The sequence below is a fragment of the Haliaeetus albicilla genome, chromosome 26, assembly GCF_947461875.1.
Source record: "Haliaeetus albicilla chromosome 26, bHalAlb1.1, whole genome shotgun sequence".
Lineage (NCBI taxonomy): Eukaryota > Metazoa > Chordata > Aves > Accipitriformes > Accipitridae > Haliaeetus > Haliaeetus albicilla.
Genome location: NC_091508.1, coordinates 21,384,862 through 21,408,269, shown reverse-complemented (window position 1 = coordinate 21,408,269; position 23,408 = coordinate 21,384,862). Strand labels below are relative to the sequence as shown.

Sequence of the window (23,408 nt, the reverse complement as noted above, 5' to 3'; positions counted from 1 at the left end):
AAATTGTTTCGATCTTTTCTAAATGTCAATTAATTTTCCCTGGGGATTTCTTATACCTGCTTATTTAGAGCCCAACTTACTGAGTTATTCTTTAAATGAAAATGTTTTCAGTTCTGTTAACAAACAGCTAGTGTGTTACTGTGTTATCATGTATGGCTGCCAGTTTCACTGTGCAAGATAAAACAACACAGAAACAAGTGAGGATTTCTTATAAGCTGAATTTTAGGAAATAATGCTACAAAAAGCATTGAGATAACTATTCAAACTTTTATTTTCTCCTGCCTTCCTCCAGCCTGAGAGATATGAGTAGGATGAATTAGCTTACTAAATGGAACTGGCATCCAGAGTACTGCAAGGAGAAAGTTTGCAGGCTTACTATTACTGTTGATTGTTAGCTTATAGCAAAGATAAATACTTAAAGGAGAAGACCGAGGGTGTGGAACGCAAAAAGGTGAAAGATGTCCGTGGCGTCAAAACAGAGAAAACAAAATTTTTGCAATGACTGGGGAGGGGTGGTAGTGGTGGTAGTGGTGGGTTTTGTTTGTTTGGGGTTTTTTTAGCTCTCTATTTGGTTTAATATGTTTTCAGTATCCTGTAACAATTTTTTCCTTGCCATTTTTAGTAACTAGAGAAGGTGAATCTTGATGCACTGAAATCAAGCTTAGTCACTGCTGGAAATAGAAGGGGATTTTAACTTAAATTAATTTTTCATGCAGGCAAAAGATCATGCAAAAATGGGAATAAAAGAAGTGAAAAACCGCTTGAAGCAAAAGGTACTTGAAGTTCTTATTCAAAATGTATAAGCACCATGTATGAAATACTTAGCCACAAAAAGCATTATGTGATCAATAGGAAGCTGTTTGATACAGTGTTGTTAGCACACTTCAAAATGCATTACCAGCTGTCCCGTATTTTTCACACTGTTATAAATATTCACAGACAAAAAAAAACTGTCTTCAAATACATTAAGGCTCTGACTTAAACCCACAAAAGCCAGAAAATTAAGTGTTCTATTTGGAGTGGTCCCTCTCCTGTCCTTTGTACTCTGGGGCATTGTGAAAGCGGACTTTATGTGAACTGGGAGATCTTTCCGACAGTAATGGCAGTGAACTTTTTGCAAATGGCAAATTGTTGTTATTTCTACAGTAATCTCTCAGGGAAAATAGTATAGTGTCTGTCATTGGGAAAAGGATTTATATGTTTCATGAGTGTCTACTGCAAAATTTAGGCGTAAAGGAATTAAATTAGAATTGGTGTTCATTTCAAATTTGAATTATTGCAGAAAAAAAATACTCAAACTGTTTGTTGTTTTCCAAATCTGTCTTTGTTTGTAAACAGTAGAATTCCAAGAATGCTGAATTGCGTTTGAAGAATGTGTTATCCAATACTAATCACTCCTTTTAAGCCAGAAGTATGGTCATATTGATACATACGTTATGAATGAGTAGTTAACTCTGCCTTAGGTTTATTTCAGATATTCTATTTATTCTATGAAGCAGAGCTATTAGAATCTTTTGGGAAAACAAGAGAGCTAACTTGCTAGTAGAACTGAAGTTCTTATTCAGAAATTTTTATTCAATTTGTTGCACAATAGTTTTAGGGGGTTTTTAATCTGTGCTTTCTCAGTAAATTTCTTCTCTAAATTTCTAGACCATCATCTTAAGATAGCGCTGCAAATGTATCCCTATGGCACAAACAGAAATCTACCTGAACATGTCAACAAAATGTTAATACAAAGGGATTATTGTGCAGCCAGGTTATGAACTGATGAAACTAACTGTGTGTACAGTCCAAATGCTGTTTGCTCTCTAAATATTCTAGCAGATTGCTAGAGGTTTTTGAGGAAGGTAAAGTTGCTTCAGATGCTTTTAATGCTGTTTTATTTTATCACACTTACTACTTTGTATGTGACCACTTTAGGTATAATACGAAAATATTAGAAATGCAAAGCAGTTTTCTTGTTCATGGAATTTTTTATGTAATTCCATGTGTTTCACTTCTGGACATAACCTTCATGAACAATAAAATGTTTGGCCTTCTCATGTGCATGTCTAAAGCAGTTGGAGCTGTGTAAAATGACCGGATTGTTTTCCTGTATTTTAAATGCTAGTATAATTGTATGCTATTCTGTGACATTTGTATAAAACGCTGAGAAACATCTCATTCATTCATTGCTTTGTATTATTATTGTTGTTGTCTTCCTAGTCCTTCAAGCAGCAAGCACTTTTTAAAAACCACACATAACATCTAGAAATAAATGGCCCAATTTTGTTTCACCTTCCTTAGTATGTGGCATTTCTGTAAGATGGTTAAACATGATTGTTCAACATATGCTTTCACAAGAGCTTAAAAGATTTCTGTGAGTAGTTGACACATACTGCTCTACCTCTCCTTTCTTCATTAACTCCGTTCTTTTCTGTCCCATCTTCTTCTCCATTTTGAATGCAATACGGGAAGGTAACTCTAAAATGAGGTATTGCTCTGTTTAAAGTGATAAAAATAGGAAAAATTGTTTTGGCCACCCTCATATTATTTTTAATCTGAATGTCTGTCCTGCTCTGTTGACAAGTCTGTTACTGCATCCTCACCAATTTTCATGTGAGAATGTTGTATTTTTCATTTGTTTACTTACTAGTATGTGCAAGTGTTAACTGTTTGAAATTCTAGCACCACTAAATACTTAATTTTTGCCAGATTTGGGATGCTAGTCTTTCATCTTCTAAGGATAACCTAAGGTTATTTTTAAACTGAACTTACTATCCACTGCTTTTTAACACATTATTTTCCATTATTAATACAAAAAATATGCAGGCCACTGATAAGGAAAAGTCAAATATAAACATCCCTTTTCCAGTTTTCACTGCCAAATATGAGCAGCTTCTGTACAAGATAGAATTTAAAAATGCAATAAAGCTAGAGGTCTGCTTCCTACAACTCTGCATAGCAATGGTGACCTCTTAAATATAATCAAGAGCCCATTTTGCCCTTGGTCTGCTCCAGTCTTGGGTTTGAATTGCAAATGAGAAATGCAGGATTGACCTGTTGAGAGGTCACTGTGGTGTGTGTAAGGTCCTTCTTTAATATGATAGTAAAGATTGAATGGGGCTCTATTTCCATCCCTTGTTCATTTGTGGTACAGTATTTCAAAGCAACAGAAATAGTTTTCAGAGGATTCTTATGAGTGATAGCAAATAATTGTTAATAGATACAGCATGGTAGCTTTATTTTATATCTGATATAGTACTTTTTTCTTTTTCTTTCCTTTCGTTTTTCTTTTTCTTTCCTTTTTTTTTTTTTTTTTTTTTTTTTTTTTTTTTTTTTTTTTTTTTGTAAAGGCTGCTTTTTCCATTTCACAAATGGATGATGGTGGTCAAGTCACTCTGTTATTGGCTCGTTTGAAGCTTAACTACATAGAATTAGGAAAAAGGAGGAATATGAATGGTACCGTCCTCAACTTTCAGTAAGGAGAATGTAACTTACTGAAAGCTTCTGGATAAGACAATTTATATAAATGGTTGGGCACTTGGCGTTAATGTATTCAACATTATTTTACTTACTGGAGCCTCGTGTGGCTCTAGTTAATGTCTGTTATCAGTGGGCTGTTGTCAGTGCTTTATTATCAGTACAGCTAGAAACAACTCATTTAGAAGTTTATAAAATAACCTGAAGAATCCTTCTAGACATTCTGGGATCTGTTTTTTGCTCTTCTAATAGGCAGTATTTGTAGTCCATTACAAAAGGTCCCTAGAAAAATTACTAATGCATATTTAAACAGAAGAAAACCTTATTCAGTTTACAGGGTAAACTTTGCATATCTGTAAATATATATCTTACTCATTCTCTGAAGATCCTCCTTTAAAATAAATAGGTAGTAAAGATTTCACCTGAACAAGACAGTTGTTAGGGGAAGCACTGTTTATATATGGAGATAATTACGGAGTGTGATAGATCATTGTCATTCTCTTTTTCCAGTAATCTATGAAGTATCTTTTTTTCCTCAGGCAAAAGGTAGTTCTGTTTTAATAATATCCTTAAATTACACTTTCTCTTCGTTAAAAAGTCACTGAAACATTGCTAGGTTTTTGCATTTCTGGAGAATTTTTTTCTACTTTTTGGTTGAGGAATAGGTCTCATGTTTTTTGTTGTTATCCTGAGTAATATATATATATGACTTAAGCTACTTCAGGAGAGTCTCACTGGCTTGTACCAAATCCCTTTTTTGGGAATGTGTCAGAACTGAAAAGTCAGACTTAGGACATACCTACCTGGTATGGTGCACTGCAGTACGAAGAACTGCTCATGAGCACCAACCAATCTGGTACACTTACACGGCACAGCTTCAGGTGGAAGTGCTAGCACTGGTCTCGGAAGCAGCGTGGAAGTATGAGACAGCATTCTGGCTGGTAAATCCTCTCCCTCAGTTGGGATGCACAGGTCTAACTGGCTTTTCTTTTAGTACCAGAAATGGGCACTGCTTTTTTAAGGCCTGCCTGCACTATGATCCACTGCAGTTCTTTGGTCATTTGTAGTTCTCGAGCTGAAGAACTGCTTTTATCAGTAGACGTTTTGTGAGCCCTGATACCTTTCTGAAGCTGAAATTCAGAACTGGAGAGTCCTGTTTTCCTATTTGTGGTTCTACCTCTCCGTCTGTCTTGTACTCCCCACTGACTTCTGAATAACTGTATTCAAAGTCTGTTAGTGGTCTGAAGGTGTGTCACAGACTGCTTTGAAGGATTGTTGTCTACTTTCCAATTATAGAATTGCCAAACACTTCGACATTTAATGATTTTAAAGCTACTTAGAGCCCTTATTTGGGGCATTTAAAAACAGGTTTCTCTGTTTATTTTGCTCAAATGTGTTTTCATGAGAGGTAGAAAACAGACTTTTGTGAAGCAAATTTTGTTTTGATGACCGAAGCTGTGTTGTTGATTTGTCTGCCTTTTGGGGATTTTGAAAAAATCGAGAGGTATCAAATAGTTTAATTCTCGTATTTTATTAAGTAAATTTAAAAAAAAAAAATTGCCTGAAACCTGCTGCAATTTCTTTGGAAGTCTGTACGCCAAACACAGTGGAAATACAGTTTAGGAACATGTTATCGTTTGTATGCAATTATATCATCAGAGAAGTACAGCAAATCTATAGCAATAAAAGCTGCAAGGATTTGCAGCGATCGTTATACATCTTAGGGGGTTTTGCTTAATGGCTTGATCTGTCTGTATCTGTTATCTCCTCCCATTCCCCTGACGTCCAAACTTTTGTGTCCATTTTACATTTTTCTGGAAATTTTGGCCTGGATTGGAAGGTGCTTTGCTTTCTGTTGATTCCCAGCTGTCTCTTGCCTTGGTTGGAGCCTCAGCTCCAGGTGGAACCCTGAAAGCTCTGAAATGCTGGGAACGTCCGCTGTTCAGTGCAGGTCAGGTGGCTTTCAATGTGCTGGGCACCATGATGGCATATACGTAACAGGTCTGAAGCTTGGTGCACATTTAGTGTGTGTATATATACACACATACACATATACTTGTATAGAAATATGTAAGTAAAGTCTGTATTTAATGTCATTACACTTCAGAACAGTATATGTTGCTGCCATAGGTTATGTGATTCCAAAGCTGACCAGATCCCTTGATAGGTTGTTGCTGTTTTGGAGCCGAAGTATGAGTTTGACAGAAGGGGCTTGTTTGGGGGCTCTTTGTTACTAATTCAGTGTACTTTGTTGTTTTTTTTTTTTTAAAGACAAGGTAGCATTGTGCAGCTGGAGGGCGTGGGGAGGAAAAAGTTTTTCTCTCTAGTTTGACCTTAACAAGTTGTTAATTTCCCCACGATCCTTATGCCCATATGGTGAACCACTGCTCTACCAGCTGGATCTAAAAAGGTCTCTCAGCTTCTCTGTGGAGCAGACAAAGCCCCTTAGAAAGTCCATCCAGCTTTTTGTTTCATTTGACCTAAACACATTAGGTCAGTCTGTGTCCAAAAGAACCATTTCTAATTGGCCATCAGCTTACATGTCTCATTATTGTACCTTAGCAAGACAGAAACTTGAGGGGGCATGTCAAAGGTCAGCGAATCAAAGCAATGTCTATGTCAGCAGCCAACCTTAGGTCAGTCTTGCGGAGCTACAGTGTGAGCAGGTTTCTCTCTATATTTACCAAGCATTATTTCCTTGACATTGTTGCAAAGAGATGTAAGGTTTGGGGCCCACTGCGTTACAGACTATTTCTCAACTGACTTTTAAACTCTTTTCTCCTTGTCTGATTCCTTATGTCTGCATGCCTTTGTCATTTTCAAAACCTATGTTACATATACCATACATACACTTGCCAAGTCTTCTAACCTAGGTTGGTGGGTCACATCACTTCTGAAGATGAGGACTAATGGCAAAAGCAAAAGCAAAGCAAAACAAAAAAGCATCCTGCTAGGCAGCAGTTTGTTTTATACAATCTCCTGAGGGCATATTCAGTATACACAGACTCAAAGATAAAATGCAGAGCTAACTAAGCTGTGAGTTTCATGTCTCCTTGCCACTTCCACAAGTAATTGTTCTGCTACAGATAATCCTGTTAAGTACATAAATAGAATTACTGTTTTCATTTAGGTTTACAAAAAGCAGAATAGCCCTCTTCCTAGATTTCTGTTGAATTTGTTCCTAGAATAGAAATTTTGAGCTATGTTTTTCTTCTCCCTATATATTTCCTGGCTTTTGCATGTTTAAGTCAGACATTTCATTGAATGTATCTGTTTACATGCAACATTTATATTAGGAGGAGAGAGTGGTTGTGTACAAGCTCTGATTGACAAAATGCAACAAAATGTTTTATTCTAATGATGTTTTCTTTTCTGTACTTTGGTTTTCTTCTCCCCTAACATCAAAATTGTTAGTCAACATTATCCTCTAGTGTCTCCTTTGTGCCCCTTACCCTTAATCAAGAATGTTCCTGGCCATGCTATTCACCTTTTCCTACCATACAGGACATTGCTGAGAATGGGTGTTCTGCAGCACCGGAGGAATCTCTACCAAGGACAGCACCTTCTCCATTGGTTGAAAAGAAGGACCCTAAATTAAGAGAAGACAGAAGACCAATCACAGTACACTTTGGTCAGGTATGTTTTAGTGTTAGGTTTCTTTAAATTGTGCGACTCAGCAAAAATAGTTCAGAGAACAGTCAGAGTAACGAATATGCCAATTGTTTCATTATTTTTTGCAACTGAATTATGTTATAGATCTGTTTCTGTTGTATCTGTTTAAATGGTATTCTAAAACCTGTTTTTTTCTGGGGTTTACTGATTCCTTTTGTTCATAGAATGCTTTTGAGGAAAATAAATTCTAAGTGAATGGGAGGGAGCATAATTACTATAGCAATTTTATAAACTATTTTATAAACTATTTTGCTGTTCTTTTAGCATGCAAAGTGCTATAACCCTCAGGACTGAGGATGTATAATTTAAAATGTCCTCTGTTATCTAGCCAGATCATTAGTGTCAATATGGAACATCCAACTATTAAAGCATTTTAACATTCTCTGAAAATTAAATGCGATGAACTGAGATGGAAAAATCAATTAGTAGCTTATTAGTGTACTCTGTATTTCAGTATTGACAACTGAGCTATACACATTAGTTACTCTTATAATGTTTCTTTTGATATGTCTGCAAAAGAGTAAGTTTGGTTGTGTGGTTTTTTTAAGAGCTAGTTATTTAGAAAATGTAGTTGCTCTGATTTTAATGGAAAAACATACAGTATTTATTACCAGTTTGCCAGTGTTCCCCTATTAAGTGTAGCCTGACTCAAAAAATAACGTTATTTGTGTTCACAGTTCTCTCTTCTTTCCCTGTATCTGTTTTTTACATTATTATGATCAGAAAACAGAAGTGAGTATCCGATTTCTTCTAAGGAAACATAGTGTAATTTTAAAACAATTGTAAAATATTGAGAACTATAAAATGTGAAGCAAACCAGATTTTTAGATAAGTATCTATTAATAGAAACTAGTCAGTATAGCTGCATTGACTGTTTAGGTATTAGATAGGGCTACACGAGATTTAATCGTTGCTCAGAGCAATGTTGTCTGTATCATTTTAGAATTAGATTTCTTTCAGAACTTTCACCACTGTGCTAAATGTAGGTTCTTGGAGACTTTTTTAAAAAACAGATTCTCTTCCAATTAAGTATTTGCAGTAGTGATTTATTTTTCACTTACTTTCTGTGCCAATATATTTGAGAGGAATTGGGGCTACTGGAGAAATGTAGCCATCTAGCTCTAGCAGAAAAATGTTACATTTCATTTAAAGCAGTCAGAAATCCAGATAATATTATAATCTACTTTCAGGTTTTTTTCCTTTAGATTTTTATGGAGGATGGATGGTTCAAACATTTTGCTAAATTAAGGAAATATATAATCGAGTGGAAATTGAAATTCATGAGGGTTTTTTAATGGTCACTTTCAAATTTTTTAATGAACGCTTTCTCTGTGTCAAAAGAAACACACATCAGCTTTACTGAACTACTGGCTGCGGTGAAAGGCTCGCTTGCTAAATGCTTATTACTGCCATTACATTACAAATGTCGGTTTCCAAAAAATGATCTAACTTAGCAGTTGTAGGTCTATCTCACTTATAGCCTTTGTCCTTTCACAGGTCTTTTTTTCCTGATAGCCCAATGCCAAAATGAAAATTAAATCATACTTTCATTCAAAAGGAAAAGATGTTCAGGTTTATGAAATATAAATTAAGGCTTTGGGGAGGAAAAAAGCAGCAACATTTACTGTTCAAATGGGAGATGGCTTCTAACTAGTGATTAAAGGGAGAGATTTTAGTGTCACTTTTAACTCTGTCAAGAATACAGTAGGTGGGAACAATTAAAAAGCCACAAGAACTCTGAAATAAGGGCTGTTTGTGCATTCACAGTTCTTATAAACTGAAGAGGATGAAAGAGGCTTTTTTCTCATTGTCACTTGCTTTCTATGTCTGCTAGTATTATGCTAGTGTATATGGCAAAGGCAGACTTTTTTAAAATGCATGCATGCGGATTAGGGTCAAGCCCTGTGTATCAGTAATGCAGTAAGCCTCGTCCATACCACTGCAGTGAGAGAGCCTACCAACAGCAGCGAGATGCTTTAATTGAGACATGCTGTCAAAGTGACAAACACATTTGCATACAGTCTATTTATTTTTGTTGGAAAGGTCTGCAGTCTGCTGTTGGTTGAACATTCTTAATCAGCTCACTGTAAGTGAGCCGGCAGCTAGCTGTCCTATGCTAGGTGCTTCTCTTCATTACATGACAGATTAGCTAAAGGGGGATGGGCTAGCAAGCCAGCAGCAACCTTTAATTTTAACTCATTATCTCTCACCCTATAGTGAGGTAGTTTCTAGCTTTTCCAAATACAGTTGTGTATCTGCAGTTGTTAGGCTACAAAAAAATATCAGTAACATATCTTGAAATGTCTTTGAATGTATAGCACCTCAGCTGATTGTTCTCAAAAATTTAGCAGCAATTATCTATCTGTGTGAGATTCTGTAGTGTTGTAGCTCATCTTGGCAAGTGGTTATAAGGCATTGTTTGAGAGAGTTGTTTATTATGGAATTGTTTTGACAGTGGTTTCTGTAATACTAAGACATTGTGGGGAGGCTCTCCTTGATCATGAAAAGAACGATTTTAGCCAGATAGCCTAGGGCAATGCAATAAAGATTTAAACAAAGTGTTCTTAATAAGACAACATGAGGAGACCAAAGTGGAAGGGCATGACCAGAGCTTTTTCTCCGGTTTGACTTTGCATGCTTTTTGGTTTACTCAGGGTGTACTTTTAATATTGATCCTCAGATCAACCAAATATAAGGAACTATCGTTGTGGGCTCTGAGGCAATAGAGCTGTACTCAACAAGTAGCAAGAGCAATACAGGCAACTAAGGTTTAATGAGAGGAGAGAAGAGGGAACAATTTTCAAGCCAAGAAAAGAGTCAAATGAATAGAAGGTAGTACTGAATAGTACTCTGTTTTGCGGAAAAGTAAGGTTAATTATAGCGGAAGATACAATGCTGCAGAGAACATCCTTTGTGAATGTCATCTTATTGCTTGCTTTCTTCTGGCATTTTGTCTTAAAGCGTGACCAAAACTTACTTAAAACATTGGAAAACATGCTGCATATTCAACTACCAGCATCCACTGCCACTGCCATAGCTATCCTTGGGATCCTTACCAGTTGTGCCAGGCAGGGCGAGCACTGTGAGCCCACTAACCATTGAACAAGGCAGAGTGGGACAGCTAATACAGGTGATACATGACTCGAGTGTTTGTAGCTTTTGCTTCCATGCATAGTCTCCCGGTTTTTAGGTAGAAAGCACGTGTTTATATTTGTCATCTTTTAGCTATTTGGAGAATAAACACTATAGTCTGTCACGGTGACTATTTTGAACACACTCTTTGTCCAAGCAAGCAGCCAGTAGGGGCTACTTTGGCAGGACCCAAAGCTTGAAACATTGAAGTCTGTTGTGATACTGGATGTGTTTGGTTTGGGTTGGTTTTTTGGTGGGGTGGGGTGGAGAATGTTGTTTGGTTGTTGCTTTGGTTTTGTTGTTTGAGTTTTAAAATAATGTTCATTTTTGCCTAATGGCTGCAGAAATTTTAGTTCTCTTGTTTGTTCATAAATCTTATCATTTTATGTTCAAAATAAGGAATAATGACTGTCTGAATTCTGAGTTTGCATTAGCAGTGCTTGAGTTGTGTGTTTCTGCCAGAAATTTCAGCTTCCGTCACTGCACTGTTGTTGGTGGTGAGCTGCAGTGATAAGGATGCTGCACAGAGCATAATGTTAAGTAGCCTTAGATCTCTTCTGCTTTGTGATTTTCATTAACTGATTGATCTGTATTGCAGTTCAATTTTGTGTGATTTCAGAAGCACGTTGTTTGAGGAGTTCTTAATATCTCTATACCCTAAACAGACATGACAATTCATAAGTCGCCTTTATGCCACACACACAAAAAAAACCCCAAACCCCAAAACAAAAAAGAACAAGACATTTTGCTTTTCTTTTTGAAAGACCTAACTACCCTGATAAGGTATTTTGTGGGTTTGGTTTTTTGAAGTTTTTTTTGAGACAGAGGTCTCAAATATCTCATTCAAGAATTTGGGTGAGTGATATTTATACATGTTATGTATGTTATAGCCAAAAAGCAGAAAGTCTGGGAAATGCAGGCATCTCCTTAATGATGGTGATTGTATAGCTGTTTCAGCTAACACAAGCAGCTCTCCAGAATAACTTGCTGAGTTTTTAATAAGCAGCAGGCTTTCTCAGTTCTCTTATATGTATTTAATTTTGCATTATCTGAAGCAAAAGAAACATAACAAAACAAAAATGCTTTATAATATATGAATTGATGATTTTGCTAAGGGAGAAAGGTAGATTAATATCTGAATCTGATATTTTAGAAGCTTTTCCCTCCAGAAGACAGTGCTTAACTATTAGGCCACTAGTACACCAGCTGTGGCTATGAGAAACACCTACAGTGTCTGTGTACCACAGCCAGGAGAAGAAATGCTGTATGATTTTTAGGTTTTTGAGACTTTGCTTAGATGAGCGGACACATTGACAGGTCCTTTAACTACTGCAGTTGTGTGTCCTGGTGTGTGTTTGTACAGCTCTATTGGAACCTGTACCATTGTACAGTCCAAGATTGTGGGTATCACATGGTCAAACAGAACACTTAATGTTTGACAGAGTTGCAGCCCTCTTCTTGGGGAGCAAAGGGAGCAGTTTATTTTCCAGAAATATACTTCTTTTTAACACGTCTTTCTCCTAATGAGGCTTCTGCTTCTATCCACACTGCTTCCCACTCCTCCACCCCTAATCAAACCTTCATGCTATTCTGCTGAAAAGTTGCAGTGACTGCTTCTACAAGAGCCTCCTTGTTCACACAGGATCGTTACCTATGCCCAGTCTTCCCATCAGTCTTTGAGAGGTAGTGTAAGCACAAGAGGGGGTGAGCCTAGAGTCTTTAAAAACAAATCTATACTTAGGAACATTCTTGCTCTGGAGCTTTTACACGGTCAGTAGCATAACTGATCTAGTATAATTAAAACAATAAAAGATAAGCTTCCAGAAACATCATTTGTTGGGAAAGGGTATAATTTCATTAGAAGCAAGTTATACTGGCTGTTCTGTTCAGCTCTCTAATTGTTTCTATTCTGATTAGAATGTCTTTTGTCAGCTTAGATATGTTTCTGTGGCTTATTTTTATTTACCAGCAGAGTGTTTTATTCCATTTATGTACCAAAAGGTAAAGCTTAAGAAAATACAAAAGACTTCCAAGTATGTCTCTACTTAAGAGATTCAATCCTATTCCATTCTTGATGCAAACTAGAGAGAATTAGTTTTCTGGGGGCTAACATAAGTAACTATGAAATGAATGGAGAATATACTCATGTACTAAAGCAGCTTATTGACTGTGAAAAGACTTGTCCAAGTTCTCTTCCCAGCTGATTCTTACTGCTGTTAAACTTTTGCAGGCCATAAAATGGAAATTGCCAGCTTATTTGCTGTTTTGATCATTTGCTGTAAATGAACATGTTCATTTTTCCCATTCATGATCTGCACTTAGACATGCAGAACAAACAGCTCTGCTTTGTAGGGCAGGTTTCTTCTTCAAGAAGATTAAATGGCATTAAGAGGTCAGGGGGAAGATGGGGAGAAAGCCAGCCAGCTACATTCCAGAAATGCAAAACTGGATCCCTGAGGCCAGAGGCAGCAGAGGGAGGGATTATCTCCAGGGTAAAAGAGATGAAGTAGGCAAGGGAGGAAGGCTCCTTTGCCAGACCCTGTGACTCCCTTCACACCCAGGTGCATTGGAACAATAGCAGATTCGCCTGGATCACAGCAGGCATTGTGTGGCACTGAGGTAGAAACAAAAGGGGAAAGGGGAAAACAAGTTCATTTTCTAATATTCATGCAACTGTATGCTACGGTTGCAAAGCCAGCCTCCTATTCTTGCCACTCTGAACTGTTCTGACAATAGAGATACCTTCATTAAGAAAACAAATTTCCATTCCACTCTTCCCCACTGATGAGCAATGTGGTCTCCCTGTCCCTTTCTGCTGATCCACATGGGAGTTTCTTCTCTCTCTCCATTTGATTCTTTATGGAGTTAGCAAAGGTATAAGTTTAGTTCTTTAAATTTATTTTGTCTTCAGAAAGCTTATTTACTACCCTCATTTCTTCTCACTCCTTTCTTTGAATGTTCCTTACAGAAAGGAATTCACTGTTGCCCAGTAAAAGTCACCTTGCAAGAAAGGCAAATATATTGGCCCAGAAGCACTTGTCCATCCAATGTCTGCTTGAGACTACTCAAATGTCCCAGCAGGTTCTTAGGGGACAGTGTTCTTAGTCAGGGGAATAAAAACAATGTAAATGGACAAGAAAATAATTCATTTGATTGAAATTCTGCTTTGTGGTGTGCAAGATTTGCAGAAATGGCAATCCATGGGATAGGAGTTATCTAACTAAAAGGCTTCCACTCTTGTCATGCGTGTAAATATTTGACAAGTGAGACCTGGCGCTCTCTTTAGGAAGATGTACACCACCTGCAGAGCATACCCAAAGGTTACTGCCTTTCATGCACTCACTTGCCAGTATTTTCTAATGAGCAACCAGAGAGCTGTGTTGTCTTCAGCTGCTGCAGCAATGTAGTATGAATGTAGCTCATGCTATGTAGGAATTCATGCTTTGCAGTAAGATTATGTCGCTGTAGTCCTGCATCCAGCAGATGTGTTCATCCACGAAAAAGCACATGCCGGACTATGGCTTTTAGTGTTTTCCAACTGTCTTGGCATTTCAAGCACTTCTTAAACAGGGATGTTCAGAATAAATTTACTGCCCCGGGTACATGCAAGTCAGATGCCATAACGCTTGGATGTATGAAGAAAATACTGTGGTTGAGCCGACCTCCTAGGGCTCTGTGACAAGCAATAGCAGCTGTAACGTGTCTGCAGAATTTTCTTGTTAGTCCTGTTATGTTGAGGAACCCATAAATATCTTGTAGAGAGTATCTTGGTCCATCACTGCTGGCATGTGGAAGAAGAATTGTGCTTTATAAATAATACATATAAAATAAATATATCAGTACATGCAAGGCTAACCAAATCACCTAGATTGACAACTTGAGAAAAGCTCAGAGGGTCTTATGGATGACTTGCTTAGTCTATCAATGTAGATCAGCATCCAGAAGCTTCTTATGTATTACTTATGAAGTTGATACGTGCAGTTAGGCCAGAACTGTCTGAACTGACCTCTGGGCCCCTGGATTAAACTACAAGATTAAAGGGAGAGAGTATGTGAAACATATGATTCTTCTAACTGCTAACCCCACTGTGATTGCTTGTTTGGCCAAGCATTTTTTGGATTTGCCCTTCAGAGCTGAACTGATTAATACCAAGTAAAACAGTTGTGGAGTGCCATGCTACAGATGAAGGAGCCATGTACTTTTGTGTGTTTGTGTGGAGGAGTATCCCCCTAATTATGCAGACTTCTTCGGTGAGTGATGAAGCTGAGTAAAGCAGATAGTCATCGCTGTTTATAAAACTCCTTAAATGAGACACCATCTCTTTTTTTTTTTTCCTGTACAAGTATTCTGCTTGCTAGACAGGAATAGCTGTTAAAAGATAATAAGGCATATGTCCATTTTCCAACATTTTAGATCATATGGGTTGCATGATCTCCTTGATTTGAATTCCAGTATCAGGCCCACAGAAAGCCCAATGTAAAGCTGACAAAATGACCAGTTAAAAAAGAACACACGCACAAAATAGGGTGACTTTTTTCTTTATATTTAATATTGCATTGCTGGATTTTCCAGTATTTTAAATGAAAAATATATGTAGTTAGTTCCATGTTGACAATGTCCTTGAGGATTTGACAGTGAGATTTTCCAGCAGTTGCTCTTCGTTAGAATCCTGGTGGTGTTTAATAAGGCAGCCAAACTGCTGGCACCTTCGGTTCTTGTTTGTTCTCCGAGGGCTCGGGGCTGCTGCAGTAAGCACATCGACCAGGGCTGATCATTACAAGGGCGTACGCCACCATGAATAAAAATGTCACACGTTTTCCCATCTCACAGCGGTACAAAATGTCAGTCCTGTCAAACAGACATTGCAGGTAGCAGTGAGCAGTCAGTACAAATTGGGAAGCCGAATATTCCCCCAGCTTTCTGATATTCTTCATCTGAAGCAGAAGAAAAACAGTTGTTAACCTATTAGCTGTGATTTTAAACTCTGCTGAGATAGTAGATGGATAGACTTTAACACATGGGGATAAATATATTCCTGGGGTCTGGGATTTTTTGCAACATGTCTCTCCATCCATATATGTTGAGAAACAGATAGAATGAAAACAAACCAAATATACCAAAAATATACCTCATTTTGTAGAATTCCTTTGGAAATTTGAACATTATCTCAATGAGATTCTCCCTCAAAATCTTCCCTGTTTTATCTCTGTGAATAGTTCTGAAAAAAACCTCCTTGCTGTTTTGCTGGTAATCCAGAAAGGGCATGGTTCAATGAGTTAAGGGAGTTTTCTTTCATGGTCCTTTCATCATGCAGTAATGTAACAGACAATCGTGATTTTATTCTCTTTCTGTACGAATGAAGGTTATGCTGCTTTCAGGCTAAGGTGTATTATGCAATGTAGAGTCCATAGGATATGTTATTTCCTGAGTGTTAGATGTGCCTTAATACCATGAACATATCTGTGTGTTCACCGAGTTTTATTCATCTAGGATTGAGGCATGGATATTGTCAGTGCAGGATTCTGCTGTTACTGCAGGGTCCAGAAAAAATCTAGTGCAGAAGATTAGGTGCAAAGGAGGTGACAAAATATCAAAGAAATAACAAAAAATGGTACTAAGTCACCAGTCGTTGCCCTAAGGGACAAGTAGGGCAGGTAAAATGGGCTGCAGTGGTCTATGTAAAAGTGAGTATCTCAAAGAATTTACTTAGAAGTCCATTCTGTAAGTAGAAACGTCTTCGGTTTTTCTCTGATACCTTCTCAAAACAAAAAAATGGTGTATGCATTTAAGCTAGTGAATTGTTGCAAATGACCCCCTTAACCAAACAGCATTGATTGCTGAAGCAAATTGCAAAAGGAGGGCTCAGCAAGGAATGCTCACGTCAAAGCACTACAGAAACAGAGCAGTTAGAAACTGGATTAAAAGAACACTAGCCTGCTCCTGGCTTAGGTATTTAGCTGTCTGCAGTATGACTGTTAGAGTCATCTAAGGCCTCACTACATATAAACAAAATCAGGAAAAAAAAAAAAAATGTGTGAGGCTTTTTTGAACCAGAACAACTCTAGATTGAATTAAATATTTTGTGTTCTGTAGGCATCTGTTTCCTGTGGGAAGAGATAGCTACTACATATAGCTTAACTTACAGTGGTTTTCAAACTGTGGTATGCAGGCATCTGGGATCTATGCCAGGTAAATAAGAGGCTGTTGACAGTCATCTCCTTTGGAAAATGTCAGGAGTCTTCAAACTGCAAAGTGTTGAATAATATCAGTTTAATAGTTAGGGGTTTTTTTACAGTGTTTTAGAAGAACTGAATGCACATATAGATGGGGGGAGGTCAGGGTTTATTTTCAACTGCACAGCAGATAAAAAGTGAAATGGAAGAACTAAGTGGTCACAATCTCAAATTGTATTGATATCATCTTTTGTGGGTTTTGTACTGCTTGTTTGCGCAGTATATGAACTTTCCTGTCACTGGAGCTAGGAAGTAATCGAAAGTCTTGACAGGTCTTTGAACCACAGATACCATTACAAGTTAACCACTACTACATAATATTCCTCTTATCAACGTTATATAAGAACACATGCTACTTTGGGGCATGGCCTGAATATGTCTGTCTGCTCAACACTTACTGCACGCATAGAAAAATATATCTGTCTAATTCTCAAAATTCTTCCTTTTTTCTTTAATTGCAGACAAAAGAAATAAAATACCATTCAGTTCTACAGCCAAGGGGTTTATTATTTAAGCCATGTGTTTTTAGAATAGCATCGGTTATAAACAATAATAATTCACAGTAGTGTAACCTATGGTTTTAGGATTTTCTGTCCCTGGCACTCTTCCATAACAAGCAGATTATAAGAAGTAGCTAAGACACCTATTTGCTTCGTCCTGGTGGAACCTTTTAACTTGACAAGATTTACATGATCCTGATACCATGCTTCTGCTTTCATTCTTGGTTTTAGGAGACATCTACATCGGGTTAGTACCATGTAAGTCCTAGAGTTAAAGCCAACTGTGGTATGTTGTACGTTATAATATTTAATATTTTTAAAAGTTAGCTATACTAGGATTGTTTGCACAGTATGAGATTAATAGATGGACATTATCAACACTGCCAAATGAGGATGAGTTATCAGTGCTCTGTGTCTAGATGCATGATAAAATGATTTTTTTTTTTATCCTTGATTAGGAAGGACAGAGTTTGTCTCAGCCAGGAGAGAGAGGAAGCAAAGGTAGACTTTCAGAAAACCCCTTTCTTCCCCTAGAGTAAAGAGTGAATTTCCTCTCAGTGGCTTTGGGATGGACCTATGCATCTTTGGCAGTATCCCACACCAGATATGACTCAGATGCCTGAAATAAAGATCCTTATTCAGTATTAAGGAAAACAGGAGCTTATACGCACTCACCTTTCATTTCCTTCTCTTACTATCTACTTTTCTGTTATGTAACGGAAGATTCCTGGCTAGAAAGATAAGGAGATAGTCCTTATTTTTCTCATTAAACTAATCAGAGTGTTTAATTGTGGCAATCTCTGCCCCTTTCATAAATTCTTGGCACAGCTATAGGCAGCGCTACATTTTTGCCAGATTCATTCTACCTTCCCAATCTACAAATACGGCTTGAAGAATGAGGCATCCCTTAAAACATAGAGATTATTTTTATCACAGGACCCAGCAGATTTCTGTTGAAGTATTTCAGAGTGTAAATTAAAAATATATGCTGTAAAGCATACACTGTTCTTGTCATCCCAGTTTGTGAGCTGTACATATGGGAGTATGTAAAAAGTAGTGTGTGCGCTGTGCAGGGATCTGGATGGATAATAAAACAGCTGCATCATAGATTCCATCTGCTTTCTGTACTGAATCTTTTTAGGTACCATACATTTTTCAGTGTTGTTATTTTCTCCGGGGTTTTTTTTTTTTTTGGTTGTTTTTTTTTAATTGAGTGTTCAGTTGAGGTCCAGTATATTCTTCCAAAGTCAGCACTTCGGATCTTTTGCAGCATGATGTTTTTGAGCACCGTACGTTCAGGACAGTGCATTGCTATCCCATGTCTGATTGTCTTTAAAAAGTACTAGCAGTTTTTAAACCAGTCCTGAATGAAATTAAGATATTCGTATAGAAAAGCTTTGCTTTGGAAATTATTGGAAACACCCCTCACTACTAATTGAGAAGGAGAAACACTTCTTTCTATATGCACTGACAAACCAGTTTTCATCTAGTTGTGTTTCCTTTATGCATTTTTTTTCTAGTTGCACTTGTTGCTGCACATGAAATAGCACCTCTAATTTACTCATAAAGGCTCTGTTTTGATTACCACTTTAAAAAAAAATCTCAACAGACATCCACAATTAGTTTGAGATAGTATTCTGTTCACAAGCTGTTACCTTGCAGAACAAAAATTATCTTTTTGTAGTGTTTTCTCTGGTTAAAAAAAACAAAATAGCTGCATTGTGAAAGTTAGTTGGATGTATAATAGCTACTTTATGAGATGTGGGATCTATAATTTTTAAATCATATTTTTACAGTGTAAAAGTAAGATTTTTCTTCCTCCAGCATCTCATAGCGTAAAATCACTTGTCTGATAATTAGTAAAACTGTGCCAGATCTGCAGTCATAAAATTGGCTTTCTGCAAATTTTCTGTCTTGTTGCTTCAGAAGTATTTAGAACAAGACAATTAAGAAAATATCTAGAGTAAAAACGTGTGCTGGTAAACAGCTATTGGTAAGAAAGTGCTAATTTAGACATTTCTCCCCTTCATAGAAAAAAAATAAAAGATATACATTTAGGAACATACCTAGAATAGCATTTAGCAGCTTTTAGCAATGTAGTCATGTGCTGTTTTGTACCCTTTCCTTCTTACAGCACAGGTAATTAAGTTGATATTCCAACACAGCTTCCCCTACTGACCTTTTAGAAACAACGTGTTTTGCTGCATTAACAAATTAACTTCAGATCAGTGGCTTTTCCAGTAAATATGGTCTTCATATAGTTTAAATATACTTGGTTATCCCATTCTGGTGACAGATACTAACATCAACATTAAAAATAAAGCTTTGGTAAAGGGCAAATAACTGTTACCTCCTGGCGGACCTCCACGTCAGTTACTCCTCACTGCCCTTTGCCTATTCTTTTCTATGCTTCACTGGTTTAAACCATACTGTTTCCCTGTCCGTATTTAATGGAGAGAACACGCTGCTGTGAATATGTAGTTTTGTCTTATCATTCTATTCGGATCTCTTTAGGGTTCAGAAATGTAGTATGTGGTGCAATACATACAAGACCTCAAAATGAACTTTATTTCTGGTAGCACTTAGTAGATAAGACAAATTTGAATCTGAGTGTTGGATTTGACTGTGTTGTTACAAGTACTGAGGTCATAGTTCTGAGAGTTAACATGATGCCTATTTAAAAGTCCAAGAGAAGCAAAAGTTTCTATACCTTTAATCTTTTCCCAAAGCACCATTTGTATGTGTCTTTATTGTGGAAACACATAGAATTATTTTTGATCAGAGATGAAAGCTTAATCATATGTGATATTTAAATCTCAGCTGGAAAAAATAATCCAGTGACAGGATAAAGATATGAAAGTATTAGCCCCTGCAAAGGAGTAGTTCATTGTTACTGAGTAGATCTGCCTGTAACCATCACCCAAAGAAAACTGCCTCTGTTTAATCAGTAGCATCAGGAAATGTCTGATAGAGAGGCCCTTTGTGTACAAATGCCAACGGACTATGTGTTCTCCTGCTTTACCAAACCCCTTTCTTCATTCCAGTTTTTGTAGTTAACTCAGCCACTGTGTGCAGTTTAGTATTAACCTTATCCCCCGTAGATCTGGACTGGGGGACAAGTTGGTTTCCTTCAGCTTAGTGCATGGATATAAAGAGCCTGCCTTAGTCCAGCTCTTAGGAGGATTGTGTAACTTCTGAGACTGCCTGCACTACTCTGGGAGCAGATGTAGTTTATGCATGCACTGCTCCTAGATCTAAGCATCCTTGAAAATGAAACCTCAGCATTTGTCTTTCTGCTTGTTCAGAAAGCACTGTTGGGATCTCATTTTAGGAGGGTATTTGGCTGAGTTATAACTCCTCTCCCTCGCTAGACCTGCTCCCCCAACCCCCCAGTTTGTCATAGCATTAGATGCACTCTGTGTGCTGACCTGCATATAAACAGAACCCTAATATGAGAGAAATCCCACCTCTGGTATGTACACCAAATAACTGCTGCTAGATTTTGCATCAGGAACATGTCATATGTCTGTGAAACCGTTCTCTTCAGATAGGTTTTTATGTGGTAGTTCGCTTATTTGCCTGGAAGTCCCACTGTCTTCTCCTCACCTGAGTCTGCATTTCAGCTTGAAACTCTTGGCTTATATATAAATATATAGGGTAATTTTTATTTTCACTTACATAGAATTAAAATGGTACTTGCACAAAATGTGCCCTAGCACGTGCTTGTTCTATCCTTGGGCAGACTAGAGCATTCTGTCTGAAATCTTCCTATGATCTAGAGAAAGAAGAAAAGTTCTTCCCTTTCCTTCCCTCCTTCCTTCCTTTTCCATCTAAATGAATTCTGCATCACAGAACCTTCACCAGAAATGAGCCAGTTGAAACTTCTGCTAGAGTGTAACAATGCTTCTTCTTGTATAGGCTCACCTTGTGTATCATGTGTCTTGTCCAGTATCTTGCCACTTGCAGAGAAAAGTACTAGCTGTTCTGGAGGAGAAACAAGAAACTTTTCAGTAGATAGATGCAGAATTTTAACTGCTGTCTGAGGAAAGCTTCTCAAGATGCTGGTGCAACAGGTGACAGTGAAAAAGCAGCTATCCATCCTTTCTTTCGCTGGCAAGTCTTGAAGCAAGGTCATGAATTTGAATGATGATTTTTTTTTCTAGGGTAGATCTATAAGGAGTTTAGATTATGACTCTTCAAAGCTATGGATTTATCAGTAAATTGTGGCTGGACTGAATTCTACCTGGAATTTAAGATGTCAGTCTGTCTGGCATTGATTTGTCATGTGATAACTTCAGTAAGAGGAGAGGAGAGTTCAGTCACTGAAAAGATAAGTTTGGAAGAGCAGCAAAATGAATCAATGCTGATACCAATAGAAAGCTTAGCAAACAGGAGAATGCTGGGAAGAGGTGACTGCAGGTATGACATTACATTTGAGCTTATGGTTTTAGATTGTGTTAAAAAAAAGTCTGTGTGAATTACAAATAATTAAGTAGAGAAATACTTTTTAAAAAATGTCAATTTCACAATCCCCAAATAAAATGGAAGCTGAAGTAACCTCAGTAAATGTAAACTCATGCATATATCATAAACCTTGAGAAATTCTGTCTTTAGTATTCCTTGGTCATGGAGTAATTAAATGAGAATCACAGCTCATATAAAGAGAGTTTTTGACACTCTTGAAATGAGAGGACATTGAAATGAGAGGACATTGAAACACTTGAGAGGAAAATTGAAAGCAACATGGGCTTACACCATCACTCAGAGACCAAAAGGAAAAAAAATACATGTATATATAGTTTTGAGTTCTAGGCCAACATGATGATGTTTTATGGTCTGACTTGTAATTCTTGGACAATTAAGACTAGCAGGAGTACAATATTAGCACTGCGTGTGATTTGTCAGCAGGCAAGAAGTATGCAATGAGATGGTGGTCCTATTAAACTCCACGTTGTACTGGAATATCTAATGCTCTTACTCTTTTGTGTACTCTCTGACTTGTATATGGATATTCTTCAGTTCATATTAGTAATTCAGCTGAAAAGGGTACCAATATTGGTGACTCTTTTAACACAAAGCATAGTTTTCAGATACCCCCAAATATCTAAAACTTGATTTTATTGCCACTGTCTAATCAAACAGTGATGTGGCAGATAATTAACAAAGCCTGTAACACATTTTCTTAGAAAAATATTCTTCCTCCAGTGAGTATGTGGGTGGGTGAGGACAGTTCAGTTGTACATGTCCTTACAGTGACTATAATCAATGTATTGACCACCTCACTGGGAGGTAATCCTCAGCTACTGTGTTGTCTGTCTGTCTTGCTTTGTCACACTTTTCTCAGAAGCTTTAATAGTACTGCCATTGGTTCATCAGCTAATACTGTTGGTGCTACAGTCTTGCAGTGTTTCCTCAAAAATTATCCTGGCTTTTGCTGTAGAAAGGAAAAACTGTTTCCCAAATCAAAGAAGACACTGCTAGGCATGGATTTAGGAAAATACTTAGATTTCCCACTTAAATAACCTACTTGAGAATTTTCTAATGTAGAAATGTTCACAATTTCTAGGTAAGTAAAAGAGAAAAAATGACAAAGGGAAGTATATATGCAGGAGGCATAAAAAATTTGAAAAAATAAATGAATACTAATTTTGTCTTGTTTTTCTGCTTCATCAAATACTTAGCCTAAGTTGCTAGGTAGTAAGTGAATGTCTTTTAAGTAACTAGAAAAGTGCAAATTTCAGATTTTTCAGCTGTTCCATTATGCTTCTGAAACAATGGAAAATAAGTATGCTATGTTACGTAACAGAAGTTAAATATATTTTAAGATTGTGCTCTCAGCCCAAGCAGATAAGATGGGAAGATACACAGCAGCGTAACTCAACTTCTGTGACTCATTTGAGTAATATAAGGTACAGGAGAGAAACAGTTCAGTAGGGCTAATGGCAGCCACCTTATGCTCGCCACCCTGTCATTTCTCTTTGTTCTCTTTGTTTTCATACTTGCTTTCTTGGAAAATACAGAGGGAATCTATCACATGGAATAATTCTGGCCTCAGCTCTCTCCATCCCAAGTGTCCTTTTTTTTTTTCCTCACCCACCCCGAAAAGCTGAGCCAAGTACATGTGTGCCGTCTGGCACTCCTTCATTGACAGCACAAGTAAGGAGAAATGAACCAATGGATGCAGAAGTATTAATGGCAAATTTGAAAGAAAAGTCTTAATAGATGTAAGAAGAGAATGTAAATGGTATGAAAAAGGATAGGCTGGAGTTGTACTATTACTTGGTGTGAGGGTAGTTGAGAGAGAATGTCTGTCAATCTAGAATAAAGACTATGCTAGTAAGAAGTTAAGAACTGCTGAGATGTGAATCTGGAATCTTTTTTGGAGAGAAATACAGTAATCTGCATAAGC

At 37.3% G+C, this 23,408-nt stretch overlaps 1 protein-coding gene across 9 annotated transcripts in view; it reads left to right on the top strand.

The window, feature by feature from the left end:
• The window catches only part of DENND1A (DENN domain containing 1A), a 220,657-nt gene that overhangs the window by 169,243 nt on the left and 28,006 nt on the right, over window positions 1-23,408 (top strand). For all 9 annotated transcript variants that reach the window (XM_069771314.1, XM_069771311.1, XM_069771313.1 and 6 more), the window contains 2 exons: window positions 717-773; window positions 6,967-7,098. In XM_069771314.1, the coding sequence (XP_069627415.1) occupies window positions 717-773; window positions 6,967-7,098 (189 nt within the window). The remainder of the gene's footprint in view (window positions 1-716; window positions 774-6,966; window positions 7,099-23,408) is intronic.